This window comes from Brassica napus, chromosome C9 (assembly GCF_020379485.1).
Source record: "Brassica napus cultivar Da-Ae chromosome C9, Da-Ae, whole genome shotgun sequence".
Taxonomy (NCBI): Eukaryota; Viridiplantae; Streptophyta; class Magnoliopsida; order Brassicales; family Brassicaceae; genus Brassica; species Brassica napus.
Genome location: NC_063452.1, coordinates 54,701,892 through 54,718,362, shown reverse-complemented (window position 1 = coordinate 54,718,362; position 16,471 = coordinate 54,701,892). Strand labels below are relative to the sequence as shown.

Genomic DNA, 16,471 nt, shown 5'->3' with positions numbered 1-16,471 from the left:
CGGCCAAAGGAGCTTCGGCCACGTCCACGTCCGTTCCACTTTCCTCGACCACGGCCATGATGGCCTTTTCCTTGGACGTGGTTGTATTCTTTATTGTCCTCTGTCGTGTGTGCTTCAGGTAGTGGAGCTGATCCAAGAGGTCTCATCTGACTGTTTCTCATCAATATTTCATTGTTCTGCTCAGCGAGCAAGAGACAAGAAATAAGATTAGCATAGGTCTTGAAACCTTTCTCACGGTACTGTTGTTGCAACAGCACATTGCTTGCATGGAAAGTGGAAACGGTTTTCTCAAGCATATCCTGATCCGTAATACTTTCACCACACAGTTTCAATTTAAAAACAATCTTAAATAGTGCAGAGTTATACTCGTCCACAGACTTATAGTCTTGGATCCTAAGATTTGTCCAATCAAACCGAGCTTTTGGTAAGATCACCGTTCTCTAGTGATCATATCTAGATTTCAATTCTGTCCAAAGATCTAGTGGATTCTCAATGGTTAGATACTGATCCTTGAGACTCTCAGCTAGATGATGACGAATGATCAAGATGGCTCTGTATCGATCTTTCTCATTAGCATTATTGTTCTTGGTGATACATTCACTGAGTCCCTTGGATTTCAGGATGATCTTAGCATCAAGCGCCCACTGAAGGTAATTATCTCCAGAGAGATTTAGGGCAGCAAAATCAAGGTTGTTGATTTTCGACATCTGAAATCATAGATTAATATTTTTAGATCTTTTAGGAATAGTTTCAATGTTTTAAACGAACAGGTTTTAAGTTTAAACAATCAATCAAATCTCACGGCCAAGATCTATGCCTTACGGCCAAGTTAAGCCACACAGCTATGTATGCAAGGTAAGCCACACGGCTATGGATGCAATTGGTTCAATCTTATACATTTAGTTTATCATGTAATTGCAATCCTAACATATATTGTTTCTATCAGTTCATACGATGCAATCAATACAAACAAAACTCTTGGCCAAGCAAAAGAACAAGCCACACGGCTACTTGATTTTAATTCAATACCATTCCTAGAATAATGTTCTAAGTGTAATTTGCAATCAATCAATTGTGATCAATTAGGGTATGAATGCAACAAGGCCACATGGCCACGAGGTATGATCTAGAACAATTAACCTAGCATGTAGTTTCAGATTCGATTTTAAAACAATCTAGACTAGGTTATTAGGGTTTCAATTTAAACAAGCCAAACAATCTTAATTTATTCAGATTCGAGTTTAAACAATCTTTAGAAACAGTTCTAGGTGATCAAATCAATCAATCAATATTCAAATTTAAACAATCAAAACCGATTCTTTCAAATTGGGGTTTTAGGGTTTCGATTTGATCTTAGATCAAAGGGGTTTGATTTGAGATTCAAAACCATTAAAACTTTGATTTTAATTGATCAATAGATCAATCTCGATTTTAGGGTTTGGGGATCGAACTTTTAGAGCTTCGATTTACTCATTAGGGTTTGATCTATTATCCTATGGCTTTTATCATAAAGATTATATTTTATGGTTTCATTCTTTATCAATCAACCCAATTCGATTCATATGTTCTTAGAATTCGAATTACCTTTAGCTTAGTTGTTTGATGAACCGGACCACCAAAGAATGAACCTCGAGCTGCAACACGAACGGGAACGATCTATACGCGAGCTGGACACGAGCTGTTTGCTGTCGGATCGCGAACGGCTGATCGTCGAACGGGAGCTGTTGCTGTCGGATCGCGAACTGTCCTGGTCAAGAGCTGAGGCTGAGTTCGTCTATGACCAGGAACGCCTTGGGGCTGGAGCTGATCGGATGAAGCTGAGACGGGAACGCTTGCAGGAACAAGAGACGCGATCGGGTTAGGGTTCGTCGGGTAGGATTAGGGTTTTCGATTTCTGGTTTTTAGCTTTAAGGTTTTTTAGAGGCTATTGTGCTGATAACGTGTTGTAAAACTTAGGATTTGAATCAGTAAGTTCTTATTTCATTAATTATAAAGTGTGTCCTTTATATAGGGAATTACAAGATAAATAAAATGAAAGATTACAAATCATAAACACAAAGAAAAAAGGAAAAAGGAAAACACAAGGTAGTCGTCTCTCTCTTTGGCCGACTCTCTCTCTCTCCTGCGGATTGGGCCTCTAATAGATCGGGCCGGTTATGGACATCCATCACATGATTTATAACAAAAACCAATTTTTTGTTTATTTATGCGATTGAAAAAAAGGGTAGTAAACTAGTAGAGGTATGGTCTAATGGTAAAAAGTAAACTTAGATAATACGTGTTGTTTCTTCTGATAGTTTGGAAAGGAACGAAACACACGTAATGCTGAACCCGACATTAATGTGAAAACCAACATGCATTTTTATAGCAAGTTTAGGTTAAGTTTTTTCACATTCATAATAAGAACAACTCTTTTTTTTTTTGTAACAGACTAACATGAGTAAGAACAACTCTTCTTCAAGATTTTTTAGACATTTAATATGTTAGTTCAACAACTTTGGTAACAAGTAAACCAAACCTATTTATTATTTGATGTATGATGTGTGTATATATTTAAATGACTATATGTGCATATACTTATCTTTTAAAGCTAGAGTTGCTAAGTGCACATGAAGGAAAAAAAAAGAAAAGTCATTGTTCCACATTTTTCATATATATATTTTTTTTTTGAAAAAAAACATCATTTTTCATATTTGTTTTTCACATTTTTCATATTAAGCACGTAGTTATGTCACGTACAAGTACATTGAACTTACAACATTTCAACAACAACTAGTTTTCATTTTATAAAATTATTATTCATTGCAATAGTCAGGAAATATCTATCATTGTTTTGAAGAGTATACTTCCGTCATTAAGATCCATAATTTCATCGCTAAAAACATTTTTATTTTGCTAAAAACCGCTATAAGAAACAAGTTTATAATGGTTATCGACGTAATCACCTGTTGAAAAGTAATGAATAATACAATTCTTGTAAAATAAATGTGTCTAGATATATATATCTAATCTATTAAAACTGGAGTACAAATAAGATTTGACCCTGAATTTTCTTAAATAATTACAGCCTAATGCCACTGAATTAATATCTAGTGATTTAACATAGTTATCTATTTTTCCTTTTAAGAAATCAACCGATTGGAACCTACAATTAATTTCTGTTTAATATCTCCATACTGTGCTTCATCGTATAATAACGTACAATTTTTATTGTCATCATTATAGCTAAATGAAGTATACATATATATCCACCATATCGTTCATAACCATCTCCCCCATATACACTACGGATACATGTTTTTTTACATAATATAGTAACCACATTCTGAACTATTTAGGACTTCATTAAAATTACATCAAAAATCATATACTTTATACAATACGTTTTAGAAATTCATTATAAAATCGCTATTAGTATCAAATTTTAATGTCATCAGTATGATGCACATAACTAATACTTTTTCTTTTCTTTTCTTTTCTTTTTTCTTACCAAACAAAAAATATACACGAAACATTTAGTGGTCGTATATTTAACAAATTGTGTTTGGAATTTTTTTTAGCAAATTGTGAAAAAATGTTCCACAATATGCACTCACTATGACAACAACATAAAATATGGATATAAAATTTTAAACTTATTTTTCACGTTTTGCTAAAGATATCCGGCGTGATTCACTTGTATTTAAATGTTCTTATTAGGAAGATTTTGGAGATAGTCCAGTCAATTTTAAAATTTAACAATCGGAATGTTCTAAGCGAAGTCAACATCATAATTTGCGTATATATTAGGCATGATTCAATCCTAACTAACCTGCTTTAGTGAAATCAATTTGTTCTATCAAAAAGAAATATTTCCATCAATAACAACCCTACAATCAAGCACCATATTTAACTATTAACTATTTACTATTTTTATATTCTGTTGATCACGTCTATATATATATATATATTTATATATATAGTGTCTATCTCCATCTAATAGTCACAGAGAAAACGAAAAAAAAGACTAGATGACGACCAACAAAAGTGTTTTTTGATAAAAACAAATCATAAGTTATGGAGGAGAATCTCTTGAATGCATATTTGCAGAAGAAACTGAATCACGTTAAACTACTTCATGTCTCATATATATTACTCCCTTTGTGCTGTTTAGTAAAATTTTTTAAAGTGTTCACGATTATTAAGAATTCAATAAATGTTTATAATTTAATTTTTTTTACTTTATTATACACTTTTCAATAACTTTTCACCAATGAAATTTAATCAATTCAAATATTTTCATTTAATGTTTCTTAAAAGTATAAAAAGTACCTTAAACATATAGAAAATCTATCTTTGTGGAACAAGTAAAAAATCTAAAACATCTTAATTTTGGGAACGGAGGGAGTAATTGTTTTATTTAATACTATAAGAAGCACCTAACCATCTGTTAACTATTTTGTGTAATATCTATATTATTAAAAGTGTCTTATTAAAATTGAATTAGAAAATAAAAATACCTCTTACTTTTACCATTTATTTACATTGAAATGCCATAAAAATATTTATTGAACCTATATTGACATATGCTTGCCTTTTCTTAATTTAAATAATAGATTTAAACATTTTATTTCTTTTCCTAATTTAAATAATATATTTTCTTATTCAAATCTTAACCAAAATAGATTTCTTGATATATTTCGTATTAATATATTAAATACTTATTAGTAATAAATAATAAAATAAAAAAGTCACACATCATAATCAATTTATATAACATATAAATAAAATAAAAATAATTTATTCATATATTATTAGTATAATGCTTTCATAATATAAGTCCAATTGTTATAAATATTGTATTTGTTTATATGTTACACTATGATATAATAGACGATTAAAATCACAACATATAATTACTGAAAGTAATAAATAAAATTGTTATGTTTTTAAAATGTTATATTAACAATTATATAATACATTTTAATTTACAATTATATATATATCATACCAATAGTACAAAGAAAAAAATTAAACTGAAAACAAATATTTATACGGTCATGAGTGAAGCTCTAGAAATAAACAACAACAACGCAAGATTATTTTTCTTTAACAAATTTATTTAAGTAGAATTCATAGTTGCAAATATATTTATATATTTTATGTATTATAAATTTATTTTCTTTTTTTAAGGGATGCTAAGATTTTGGAATTAGAAAAATTATGACCCACCTCTTTATTATTTTAATTAGAAATTTAAAATTTATATCAGAATATTTTATTAAAATTTTACTTTTAATTTTTATTATAATTGTAAAGATTAATTTATGATATAAATTTATATTTAAATATTATGAATACATCATTTAATATATTTAAAGAAAGACTAAAAACATAAAATAAATACCCGCTCGGGCGGGTCAAAAGCTAGTTATATATTTATGTTTTATGAACACATCCTTGCGTCGTATAATTTTAACTATCAATATATGTGGCAACAAAACAAGAAAAGAAAGAAGAGGACCAGAACGAGTCAGCTCTGGTGGTAAAGGGGTTGCGGCTGTAACTTCCGCCACCCGGGTTCGATTCGCGCTGGGAGGGACTATTTACATTGCTTGGGTTCCCGGCAAAGAGGTGAAAACACCTTTTCTACCAAAACGAGTCAGCTCTGGTGGTAAAGGGGTTGCGGCTGTAACTTCCGCCACTCGGGTTCGATTCGCGCTGGGAGGGACTATTTACATTGTTTGGGTTCCCGGCAAAGAGGTGAAAACACCTTTTTCATACCAAAAAAAAAACAAGAAAAGAAAAATAAAAGGAAAGAACACAGAACACTAGGAAATGTACAAAGCTAATGGGACAAATAGGATTCAAACGATTTGGTGTAGAATCACTAGCTGGGTTTTGTGTACTGAGTCTCTTATGAGGTGGGGTGTGTCCTAGCTGAGTTTTGTGTACTGAGTCTCTTATGATACCGGTAGGGTGTGTCGATATAATCATTTTCTTTAAAAAAAAAAAAAAAGGATTTCATAAGATGTTGGCAAAATTAAATTAACACCAAATCTCAATATCTTTGATCTCTCCAGCAGCAGATAAAGTGATTCTGGTGCAAAACAAACGAAGCATTGAAAAGTAAAACCAAAATTACAGACTCAATCATCCTCATTAACTTCAAGCTTCTTCAGCTTTGATTCCAACTCATTATTCTCTTCACCTTCCTTCTCTTCATCTTCCTCATCATCTTCTTCCTCTTCTTCTCCATCAGGATCATTATCGTCCAGTGCTCCAAGTACCTCCGGTGTTTTCTTTAATATCTCTTTAACTTCCTCAATGCCTTCCTCTGATATGATATTCCCATCGATGTTCAACAACTTGAAACCTTCTTTCTTAACAACAACCTGAGCCAAGGCCCGTGCTCCAGCTCTTCTTATGTAATTGTTGCTCATGTCAATGTATTGCAGTTTCAAATGATCCTCTTCCACACTCTTTGCAATCTGGACACACCCCTCATCTTTCAGCTCATTCTCAGACAAATTCAACTTGTTCAGATCCTGTTTCGCCGCTACACAGGCTGCTATAGCTGAAGCGGCTTCAACCGTTATGTCATTTCCCGCCATCTCAAGAACCTCAATGGGCGCAGCAGAGTCCTTGAGAGCGTTTGCTATGGCTATGGCACCTTCGTCCTCTAAGTTTAGATAACTCAAGTAAACCTCAGCCAAATGTTCGAACCTTGAAAGAGTCTTGCTCAGAGAAACTCCAGCTTCTGTGCCAAACATATTATCCCTCAGATCGAGTTTCTCCATAAGAGTACAATTCTCAAGCGCTTCCGACAAAGCAATACCTCCTCCTTCACCAACTCTTGTTGAAGAACATCTGAAATTCTCCAGCAGCGGTGAACGCTTCACAACCTCTGAGATCGCAACCGCTCCTTCATCTCCAGTCATGTTGTTATGAAAATGCAAGACCCTCAACTTCTCCGTTGAAGGAATCAACTCGGAGACAGCTTGCGCAGCTTCTTTAGAGATACCATCGTTCATCAGATAAAGCTCCTCCAAAGAGCTCAGAGATTTCAAGAGCGTCCCGAACGCTCTAACACCCTTCTCACCCAACGCGTTGTCTGATAAGTTGAGAGACGAGAGAACACTACCTTCCAGGGCACTAGAGAATATATTCATAACCTCAAGAGCTTCAACCTCAGGTCTCCCAGCGACGAAGTCCGACAAGTCAACAACCTTAAGCTGGTCTTTCAGAGAGGCCAAGATAGGCTCAGCGACACGTGCAGCTCCTAACCCGAAACTCCTATTGCTAAAGCATATCTTAGTGTAAACATTCCCAGGCTCCTTCAACGGTTTGAGAAGCTCCTCAGCCTCCTCGGCCTCAATAAAAGCTCTTTTGTCTTTCGAAATATCGAAAACAGTTTCCTTACAAGGAGAAGCAGAAGATACTTGTTCAGCCTTACAAACAGGGCCTTTCTTGAGTACTTCTAAAATCATCTTACTGCATTCTTTGGCGTAGAGCTGCACAGCTGAGCCGCCGTCACCGTCAGGCTCCCTCTCGAACTGTAGGTTAGCGGTGGAGAAAGCAACGTCCTCGATCCTCTTGGCGTTCTCCATGGCCTGGTCTTTGGTTAAGCTGCCAAACTTGTCGGTGAAAATGGTTTTGGAAGAGAGGTTGTTGGTCATGCGCTCGATGAGAGCTTGCCTTGTGGGTAGACTCGGTGGCCAGAGTTTGATGGAGAATGTGTGAGGTCGGGAATCAAGTGTATCAGCCATAACTGCACAAACACACACATTCAAGAATCAGAGGAGGAGGCTCTATGGTTGTAACTGTAGTCAAACAAAGACTATAACTTTGAGCCCAAAGGAATGATTTTTCAATTCAAAATCACACTGTAGCGAGCAGAAAGGCTTTGATTGAATTGAAGGATCATGAGATTCGAATCTAATAATAAAGAAATCACTACTTTGCATAAATCTATAACAGAGGAGATTAAGAAGAGTGATTGTAAAAAGATCGGAGATCGCATTGCATAGTGGATAGTTTCCAGAAGACGCATCTAATCGCGAAAATCTGAGGAGATCAAAAGCAAAAGCATACCTGAGCGAGGAGGAGTGGCTGAATCTCGAAATGATAGGGTGCTAGGGTTTCTCACCGGAGCTCCTTTAAATTAAATCTCCCCTCCCGCTGAATCATAAAAAAAGCATTCAGGCAAAAAGAATATATAAAATAATAATTATACGTCGTGACCATAAAGCATTAAAGCATTAAAGCATTAAAGCATTAAAGCATTAAAGCATTCACTTTGGTACTTGTAATTTTTTCTTCTTCTTTTGGTGCTTGTAATTTGGTGTTTGTAAGAGAACATTTTGATTTATTTTATTTTTTTCTTTGAGTATATTCAAAAAAAAAATATTTATAATTATATAACGTTTCATTTTCTATATACATTCTGAAATAAAAAATATATATCTGCCGGCAGAAACTCCAAAAATATTAGAGTTGCTATTTTATAATAACCTAATGGCAAGCCATTTCTTTCAATTATTTAGTTGTAAAGCCAAAACGGGATATTATTATTGTATATGTCGTCGGTTCCTCAAATAATATTAAAAATTAACAAATATTATTAATTTTCCTCTCGGGTTTATCTGATTAATCATTTAGTCAAGAACTGATTTGTCATTATCACAGTGTATATTTTCTTCTAACACAGGATCGTTGGACCGTGGATCTTGAATTGAATAGAGGAAGTTTCTCACCATAATGGTGTTCTGGATACAAAGTGGCGATCTCTTTTTAAGACGCGATTGTGATCAGAAGAGAATTTGATACAAAATACAATGAACCAAACGCACAGCAAATTTGCTAAAACGACTCAGGATAGGACAAGACCATAAAGACCTCTTACTAATAGCGAGCTTTCTCTCTCTATATATTCCTTGTCTACTTACCTCCCTAGTTAGGTACCAGTCTTCTTCTTCTTACAGCCTCAGGCCTTGCAGGTTTGTCGTAGACTTTGTTAGAGCTCTACAAAAGTACTCTCTTATCTCTGGTATTGTTCGCTGTACCAGCTGGTTTTGCCTGCCATTTTTCATTCGCTCTGTTTCAGATAAATGCCAAATAGAGAGAGATAGTCTGAAAAGAGAGAGAGAGAGAGCTTATTTATATTACCCATGCATTGTGCTCAGTTTATCGAAATGCTCCAGGATGAACAGGATACAAGCTTGCCTCAGCGACATTGCGTGGAATGCTTCTGAGAGATCGTACATGCCTCCTATGTTTTCCAACGTTATATCCTTTCATTTATAAGCAAAACTGTGTTAGATTTCGACAATTATTATGCAAACCACATCACTTGAAATTGCACGTATTCTGGCTCACCTGAGCAATTGTGTATTCACAGAGCCGCTTTAGCCCCTCCAATAGATACTGATCCGCTGCTCTTAGAAGATCTTGTGATATCTCAATTGTAATGTCGACGGATCCAGTGTATATAAACCTGGGAATCACAATCCAAGTGAGTCAATTACATATTTACATGTATGTTAAGAGTTCTCACAATAAAGGAGCCTGCAAGCTCGTCATACCTCATCATTAACTCAAAAACCTCCCACTTGATATTAGGAATCTCAATATCTCTAGCGTCCTTTTCCTGTGGTATAAACGAAACACAAACTGAATGAGATATTCAATTTGCACACAAGAAACATAACTATCCATATATTCCTTTTGAAAGAGAAGCAGAGCAGCCAAAACCAATATGTCATCGTCATCATAGCTAGTAAATGATATTTTTTCATTTCCTCCGCAAGAACATATTGAAAAGGATTTGGTCACCCAAAAATAATAGCTAACTTACTCTGTAACCACCATCAAACATTGCGCGAAATGCATCTGAAGATGCCAGGAGACAAATTCTGTGTGCATAGAATCTCCTTCCTGCAGTATGATTTTTCTGGTTTACATATGGACTTTGGAGCGAGCAAGACTGTTGCAACTTCCTGATTAATATGATGATTACCTTCGACTAGAAAAGTTACATCAGACAGCGTGGCACTATTTACATACTGCTCTCCGAGATAAACCTGTCACAAATACACAAAAAGAATACTGCAATGAGACTTCCGCAAGTTATGTATTGGAGGACTGAAGTAAGAAGGGAGCTCACCCTTTGTGTTGGGGAAGGGGGAGCAGCATCAACTGGAGAAAGTGCCATAGATTTATTTGCTAATTTGTACAATGCTGCAGCGCCATCAAGTTGCTGTTTAGTGTTCGTAGAACCAAGAAGACCAAGTAGCAACTCCAACCCTGTCAAAAGACAAACTCGATATAAAACTTTTTGCACAAAGAACATCTTAACAACAATGGATAACACGTCAAAAGTCTAAACATAATAAATTCAAAAAAGTTGTCACATGCCATTTTCATCTATGAATATGGTTCTCTGATCTTCTGGTGAACAGAGATGAGCAAGAGCGAGAGCAACCCGTTTTTGGATAGACTTTTCAGAAATGCGCATTAGGTACAACAGATGTCTAAGAACCTGCAAAGGAAAACCAAAGAACAAGTGTCTCAATGGTTGGATAGAGAAATACTAAACTTCGACAGAGCTAGACCAGGATATAGCAGTTTCACCACAAACCGTGCATGTGTATGTTTTAGTCACCAGATGTGGAAAGAGCAAGTTTAAAGACGGGTATAATTTTACTTACTCTTCCATGAATCTTCTCCTCCAATCTCTTCAGTGTTTTGGAGACACAATCTTTAGTTGCCTAAAAAGCAGTGTAAATTATAAACACCCAAAGAGTAAAACAAAGACTACTAAAGCTGCAAAGAATCTTCAGTATCTAGCCGATACAAGGAATAAGACGATATGATTCTAGAAAGTAGTGAAAGGGTAACAACGCTATACATACCTGAACTATAAACTCTCCATCCTGTAGCTTCTGGATACCTCCCACCCTGATAAAATCTGATACATTATCCTAGGGGAGAAAAATGGATCAATAACCTATTTAATGAGGTTTAAATATATTTTTTTGCATTCCTAATTAATACATACGGAAGGTAGCATACAACACACCTCATTATCGGCAAGGCCATAGAGAGCAAATGCCGCGTTGTGTTGCAGGGATCCATTTCTTGAATCAAGAAGCTTCAACAAAGGTCCTAAACCACCACTATGGGCAATACCAGCTTGATTGTGAGAATCCTGCGAGAAAGGGTACGCTAGACATTAAAAGACATATCGGTAATGTTATTTAATATAACTCAAATGGTTATAAGTCTACAAAGCAAAGTTGCAAGTTTACAACGCCAAAAAAGAATGCCTCAACTTTATAAACTGAAAATAACAAATGACTGAAACAAGAACCTGCGCCAATCTACCCAGTGCAAAGGCCGACATTTCTTTCAACTGCACGTCAGGTGACTGAAGCATCTCAATCAAAGGACGGACAGCACCCCTTTGCACAATGTGCACCTGCAAAGTTATATTTTTGAAAATGAAATGAAGAATGAAAAAGACACATAAATCAGGGAAAATGATAGATAACACGAATTGGAAACGAATATTCTACAAATATCAATAGCAACAAACAAATTACGCCCAGTATAACCAAACAGAAAGAGTTTAGACTTTGGGGTAATGGCAAACGAAATGAGGATAGAAAACCCGGGATGAAATAGTACCTTACAATCGGAATCAGTCGACGCAAACTGTCCAAGTAATAAAGCCGCCTCTCTTTGACTCTCAGGGCAACATGAACTGCAATAGACAAATTCAAAAAAAATGATGAGAATGAACCTAGGGTTAACAGTAACAACTCTATGCTTAACCATGTAATTAAAACGGCGAGTTCCACACACCTGAGAAGACCAATGACAGGTTGCAACGCCCCAGCAGAAAGAACCTCTTTTTTAATGTTTGGAGAAGAATGTACTAGATTGCCGATAACTCCAACCTAAAAGCGTGACTCAACTCGTTATTTCAGAGTCAATGTCATGTAGATGTTTGAGTAGCAACTAGCAAAACAGTTGATTATGAAAACTCTCGTCCCAGTAAAAGATTCCTAACCGCTTCATAATGTATAGCAGCATCCTCTGATCCTAACATTAGAATGAGCGTGGGAAGAGCACTGCAATCGACAATCTGCACAAAAAAACAATGAATCATGCTCCACCGAAAAACTGAAATAGAAGCTGTAAGACAGAAACATTAACCTGGTTCTTGTTATCATCGTTTTTAAACGCAAGGGTTCTCAACGCCCCTGCTGCTGCTCGCTGAACCTTTGAATCAGAAAACTCAAGCAAATCAACGAGAGGTGGAATACCGCCTTCGAGCCTGCTTGTCAAGAACTTGAAGTCATGAGGACAGTTGTACCGAAAAACAAATCTTTCAAACCACCTAAATAAGCTGACCTAACACGAGTCTTGATGCTGCTGTTCTCATGAGCAAGATTGGTGATGGCATCAGCCGCTCGTCTGATAACACTATTAACAGCACGGGAAGTAGAACCATCTTTGCTTCTCTTCAACAGATTGACGAGATGAGGTAAAGCACCTTTGTCCACTATCAGCTTCTGATACTCTGGCTGTAAGCAGTCAATTCCACAACGAGATCACAAACACTATACTATAAGCCTTAAGAAAAAACTAGACTTGGAGCAAAATAACATAAAAAGGCAACTGCTTTGTAACACAACTAAACCTTAATTGCAAGTAGACCAAGAGCAAAGGCGCTCCCCTTCTCAACCTCATGTTCAAACGGCTTCTGAGCCAAGTCTCCGTCGATGTACGGGGGCGCTTGTAGATGCGTCATGAGAGCTGGAACAGCTCCTCCATCAACAATCACGTTCACTAAATCCTCTGCTGAACAAACGGTGGTTACTAACTAAGTCACGAATCAACAAAAAAAATATATATGAAGAAACCGCAGAAAAAAAAAAAGAAAGAAGCTGATCTTCTACCGTTTTTAGCGAGCTCGGCGAGGACTTGAGTGGCGCGTTTCGCCGCAGCGCGATCGGATTCTTGCCATGAGAAGGCGGAGTTTAGAACGGAGACTTGAGCAGCGATTTCGTTGAGAATCGCATCGCCGCCGCCGTCGGTGGTGGTTGAGGCGGAGATCTCTCGATCCTCTGCGGCGGCGGCTGCTCCTTCCTCTAGCTTTCTCTTCTGTCCCTTGCGCTCGGGGAAGCTTCGGCCTTCTCGCCTCTCCGGTTGTTGTTGCTCCATCGTTTCACGAGTTCACGAGACACAGACGACGATGCGAGGAGAGGAGGAGATCAGAGAAGGAGGAGCGTTTTGAAATCAATCCAGACAAAAAAAAAAAAAAAAGAGATCAGGGGTAGTTTGGGCATTTAGTAAAAACGCCTTTTATTTTTATTTACTTTTAGTTTTTTTCAGGGAAAATAAATTTCAAATTCGTTTATAGAAAATTTATCTCCAACATTTTTATTGTTTGTTTTCTCTATTTCGAAATGTTTTATAGCCACGTAATGCTAATTTGCGCTTCACGCCGGAGATGAGCATTTGCTAAATTAGGCCTGTGTATCGGAGCATTGGAATGATCTGATAATCCCACAACGAAAGGAATCAAGGTTGTGCACTTTTGCTAGATTTTTATTTTCTTTTAACATGGTTTAGTCATAATTATTATTTTGATATTTATAAAAAGAAAACAAGTAAGTAGAGGCTTTTGGACTTTTTGGTGGTCTGCCACAAAGGAGACGTGTTTAAAAGTGTGAATAAAATATCAAAGATGATAGAAGAAAGAAGCATTTCTTTAAAATAAAGATAAGATGAAGTGATGAACCATTTCTTTGACGACCACATGGGAATGAAAACTTCGGAGGCACGAGCAAGCTTTTCTAACTTTGATGAAACAAAGGAAAAAGCGATTAAAAAGTAAGGAAAGTAAAATAAGTTTATTACACTACTCACAGCTCATTATGAAATATGGAATTCAGTAGCATGTTTTTCTCTCAATACCAGAATGTTAAAGTATCTTAAATCTGTTGAGATCAAAATAATTTATTACTATTATAGATGGGGTCTAAAAGTTGGCAAATTTATAGATAGTTCAGTCAATGTAGTGAGAATGATGTGATGCTAGCTGGTGTCCATACATGCTATTGCATTTTTTTGTTTCCACTCCCAATGGGCGAGCTACTTGAGTTTATAAACAATAAACTTGCATAAATTCATGTTCTAAATATTTTTGTAATTGATGGAATAACTACTCCATTCCATTCAAGATAAATGGTAGAATTCTTTTTTTTAGGACTGATGGAATAAATCATTTCATACCATTCAATTCCTAATACTGATACTGCGCAAAATAGTTATTCTCTTTTTCCTGTGCCGCAACAAAATTTGAGGTTTGTGCTTTGTTTCGTAACCTGTGTGTAAATTTACAATTTTACATAATGTATCTACTGTTTCATTCTTACAACAACTGGAGTATACACAAAGAGAAAAAATACTGATCCGAGGATAAGACACTATACTATACATACTTATATAAGTTGTGCACATCCATCCATCGTTCTGTTTCTGTATTGTTGTGTAGTGAAATAAGACAGCGTGGCAAAATAATAATTGAACTCATATATATATATATATATATATATATGATCTAACGAGATTTGGATATTATGAATCTGATGTGTTAGGGATTAGTTTGATTTTGGGTTATAAACGTTAGGCCAGGGTTGCAGAAGTGGACCCTTTCCTATAAACACTGAGCAGAGCCACTTGGTGGAGTTTTCCCGATAGAAAACATCTGAAACCTGCATGTGCACACCCCTGTACTCTGCTTTCTTGTTTCTTTCATTATCTTTGGCATTTAACTCTTTTGTCTCTTCTCACATTTTTCAGATCTTAAACCAAGGATTCATCTTAAAGTCTAAAACCAAATATTTGATCAAGCCCAATAAAAACTTTGGCTAAGATACAGAGACACAACAAAAAAAAGAGAGAAAAAAAAACTTTACAAATCTACAAAGACAATGAGATGAAAAAGCATAAAAATGGGTGTATTCAATGATGAATCTCTTATTTGTGTTCGGGTATTGAAAATGTCTTCGCATTTATACACTGTCACACCACAGATCTCAATCACAAAAGCTGAACAAAAAACACAACACATCCTAATTCACAAAAAACTAACCAAAAGAAGGGTTGATAATACAAAGACAAATACATAAAACAATGTTCATCATCATTCATCATTCATCAAGTTCGTTTCTCTACTCTGTTTTTGTGTAGCCTTAGAGGAAACAGAGGAGGCTTAGTGGGAGTACAAACAGGAACATGAATCATCGGCCTTATCCTCATAGTCACGGATCTCGTCCTCTCTAACCCTTTCTTACCTTTCTTCTCGCTCTCCTCCTTCACAGCATCCCCGATCGAGCTAGAAGAAGAAGAAGTCGAGCTCGAAGACGAAGACGGAGAGAGAGACGATGCCTTCGTTGACGAAGCCTTTGTAGTCGTATTCGTCGTCTTGGTGTTCCTCTGTTTCTTCAACCGCAAAAGCTCTTTCCACAGAACAGTGCAGTTCGGTGGACGAGGAGAAGGGTCGTCGTCAAGAAACCAGCTTCCTCTGTTATTATTCTCCTGCTCCTTGGTGCTGTTGTGAACAGTCTCCTCTTTCTTAACTCTACGATCTTCTTCTACTACTTCTACTTCGTCTACGTCGACGACTTTTGTTTTCAAGGTAACGTTTTGAAGCTTCTCCGAGTGTTTGGCTTGCCAGAAAGGAAGCAGCTTTCCTTCGGAGAACAGCTCGTCTGCGGCGGTGAGCATCGTTTGTGTGTTCGACAGAAACTCAAAGTCTCCAGCTTTCACTTGTTCTTCTTTTCCCCTTAGGAGATTCTCAGGGTTGATGCAGATGTAGTCTCCCTCGCTGTCTGATGATGACAGATCGGCGGAGAAGGAAATGCGAGGTCCTTCCGTCGTGAAAACCATCGTAGCCTCCGCCGTTTCCGCTACTACCATGATCGTACAAATGTGTAGTTATGAAGTGAAAGACAAATCAAGTGGACTTTGAGAGAGAGAGAGAGGGGTGAAGATTCAGAAAGTAATGATGAGGATAATATATACAAAAAAAAAACTGAGGTAAGACCACATGGACACGTTGAGATGGAAACAGAAGAGGCAGACAAGTTACAGAGCTGTAAGAAGATGGGAGATTAGATGATATGAACATGCAAATTCGTATTTTAAAATATTACTCACATCCACCGGAACGAAGATGCATTGAATTATCATAATTACTTGATTAATTATTTTCTAATCCATGATTTGATCTAGTTATATAATCAGAGATCTATTTAAAAAAAATCGTAGATGTGGATATGAAAGAGGCAATGAAGAAGTTTGGGTTTGACTGAAGGAAAATTTGGAGAGATATAATTGAACAGTACCCACATGTACCCACATGAGCTTCTTGCCATGTGAAAGCAAGTACAACTCAACACACGAGACTACTTAATAT

The 16,471-nt window shown here is 36.3% G+C and overlaps 3 protein-coding genes across 4 annotated transcripts; all 3 read right to left on the bottom strand.

Moving 5' to 3' along the window:
- Window positions 1–6,009: 6,009 nt before the first annotated feature.
- LOC106367887 (RAN GTPase-activating protein 2-like) lies at window positions 6,010–8,339 on the bottom strand. The gene is made up of 2 exons (XM_013807752.3): window positions 8,074–8,339; window positions 6,010–7,750 (listed from the first exon to the last, which is right to left on the bottom strand). Exon 2 carries the CDS (start codon window positions 7,746–7,748, stop codon window positions 6,129–6,131), a length of 1,620 nt encoding a protein of 539 aa, XP_013663206.1. The 5' UTR covers window positions 7,749–7,750; window positions 8,074–8,339; the 3' UTR covers window positions 6,010–6,128.
- A 352-nt stretch (window positions 8,340–8,691) lies between these two features.
- On the bottom strand, window positions 8,692–13,283 carry LOC106367886 (ARM REPEAT PROTEIN INTERACTING WITH ABF2). 2 transcript variants are annotated; one of them, XM_013807750.3, is made up of 19 exons: window positions 12,945–13,283; window positions 12,686–12,846; window positions 12,397–12,569; window positions 12,199–12,319; window positions 12,053–12,127; window positions 11,845–11,939; window positions 11,668–11,743; window positions 11,351–11,458; window positions 11,060–11,188; window positions 10,893–10,961; window positions 10,689–10,748; window positions 10,396–10,519; window positions 10,145–10,284; window positions 9,998–10,061; window positions 9,836–9,915; window positions 9,564–9,628; window positions 9,358–9,475; window positions 9,148–9,272; window positions 8,692–9,057 (listed from the first exon to the last, which is right to left on the bottom strand). In XM_013807750.3, exons 1-19 carry the CDS (start codon window positions 13,207–13,209, stop codon window positions 8,958–8,960), a joined length of 2,148 nt encoding a protein of 715 aa, XP_013663204.1. In that variant the 5' UTR covers window positions 13,210–13,283; the 3' UTR covers window positions 8,692–8,957. The 2 variants fall into 2 exon arrangements, with proteins under 2 accessions (XP_013663204.1, XP_013663205.1); XM_013807751.3 differs by having other exon boundaries at window positions 12,686–12,843; window positions 12,945–13,282.
- Window positions 13,284–15,012: 1,729 nt separating this feature from the next.
- On the bottom strand, window positions 15,013–16,107 carry LOC106364888. Its single transcript, XM_013804373.3, has one exon. It carries the CDS (start codon window positions 15,970–15,972, stop codon window positions 15,211–15,213), a length of 762 nt encoding a protein of 253 aa, XP_013659827.1. The 5' UTR covers window positions 15,973–16,107; the 3' UTR covers window positions 15,013–15,210.
- Window positions 16,108–16,471: the final 364 nt, after the last annotated feature.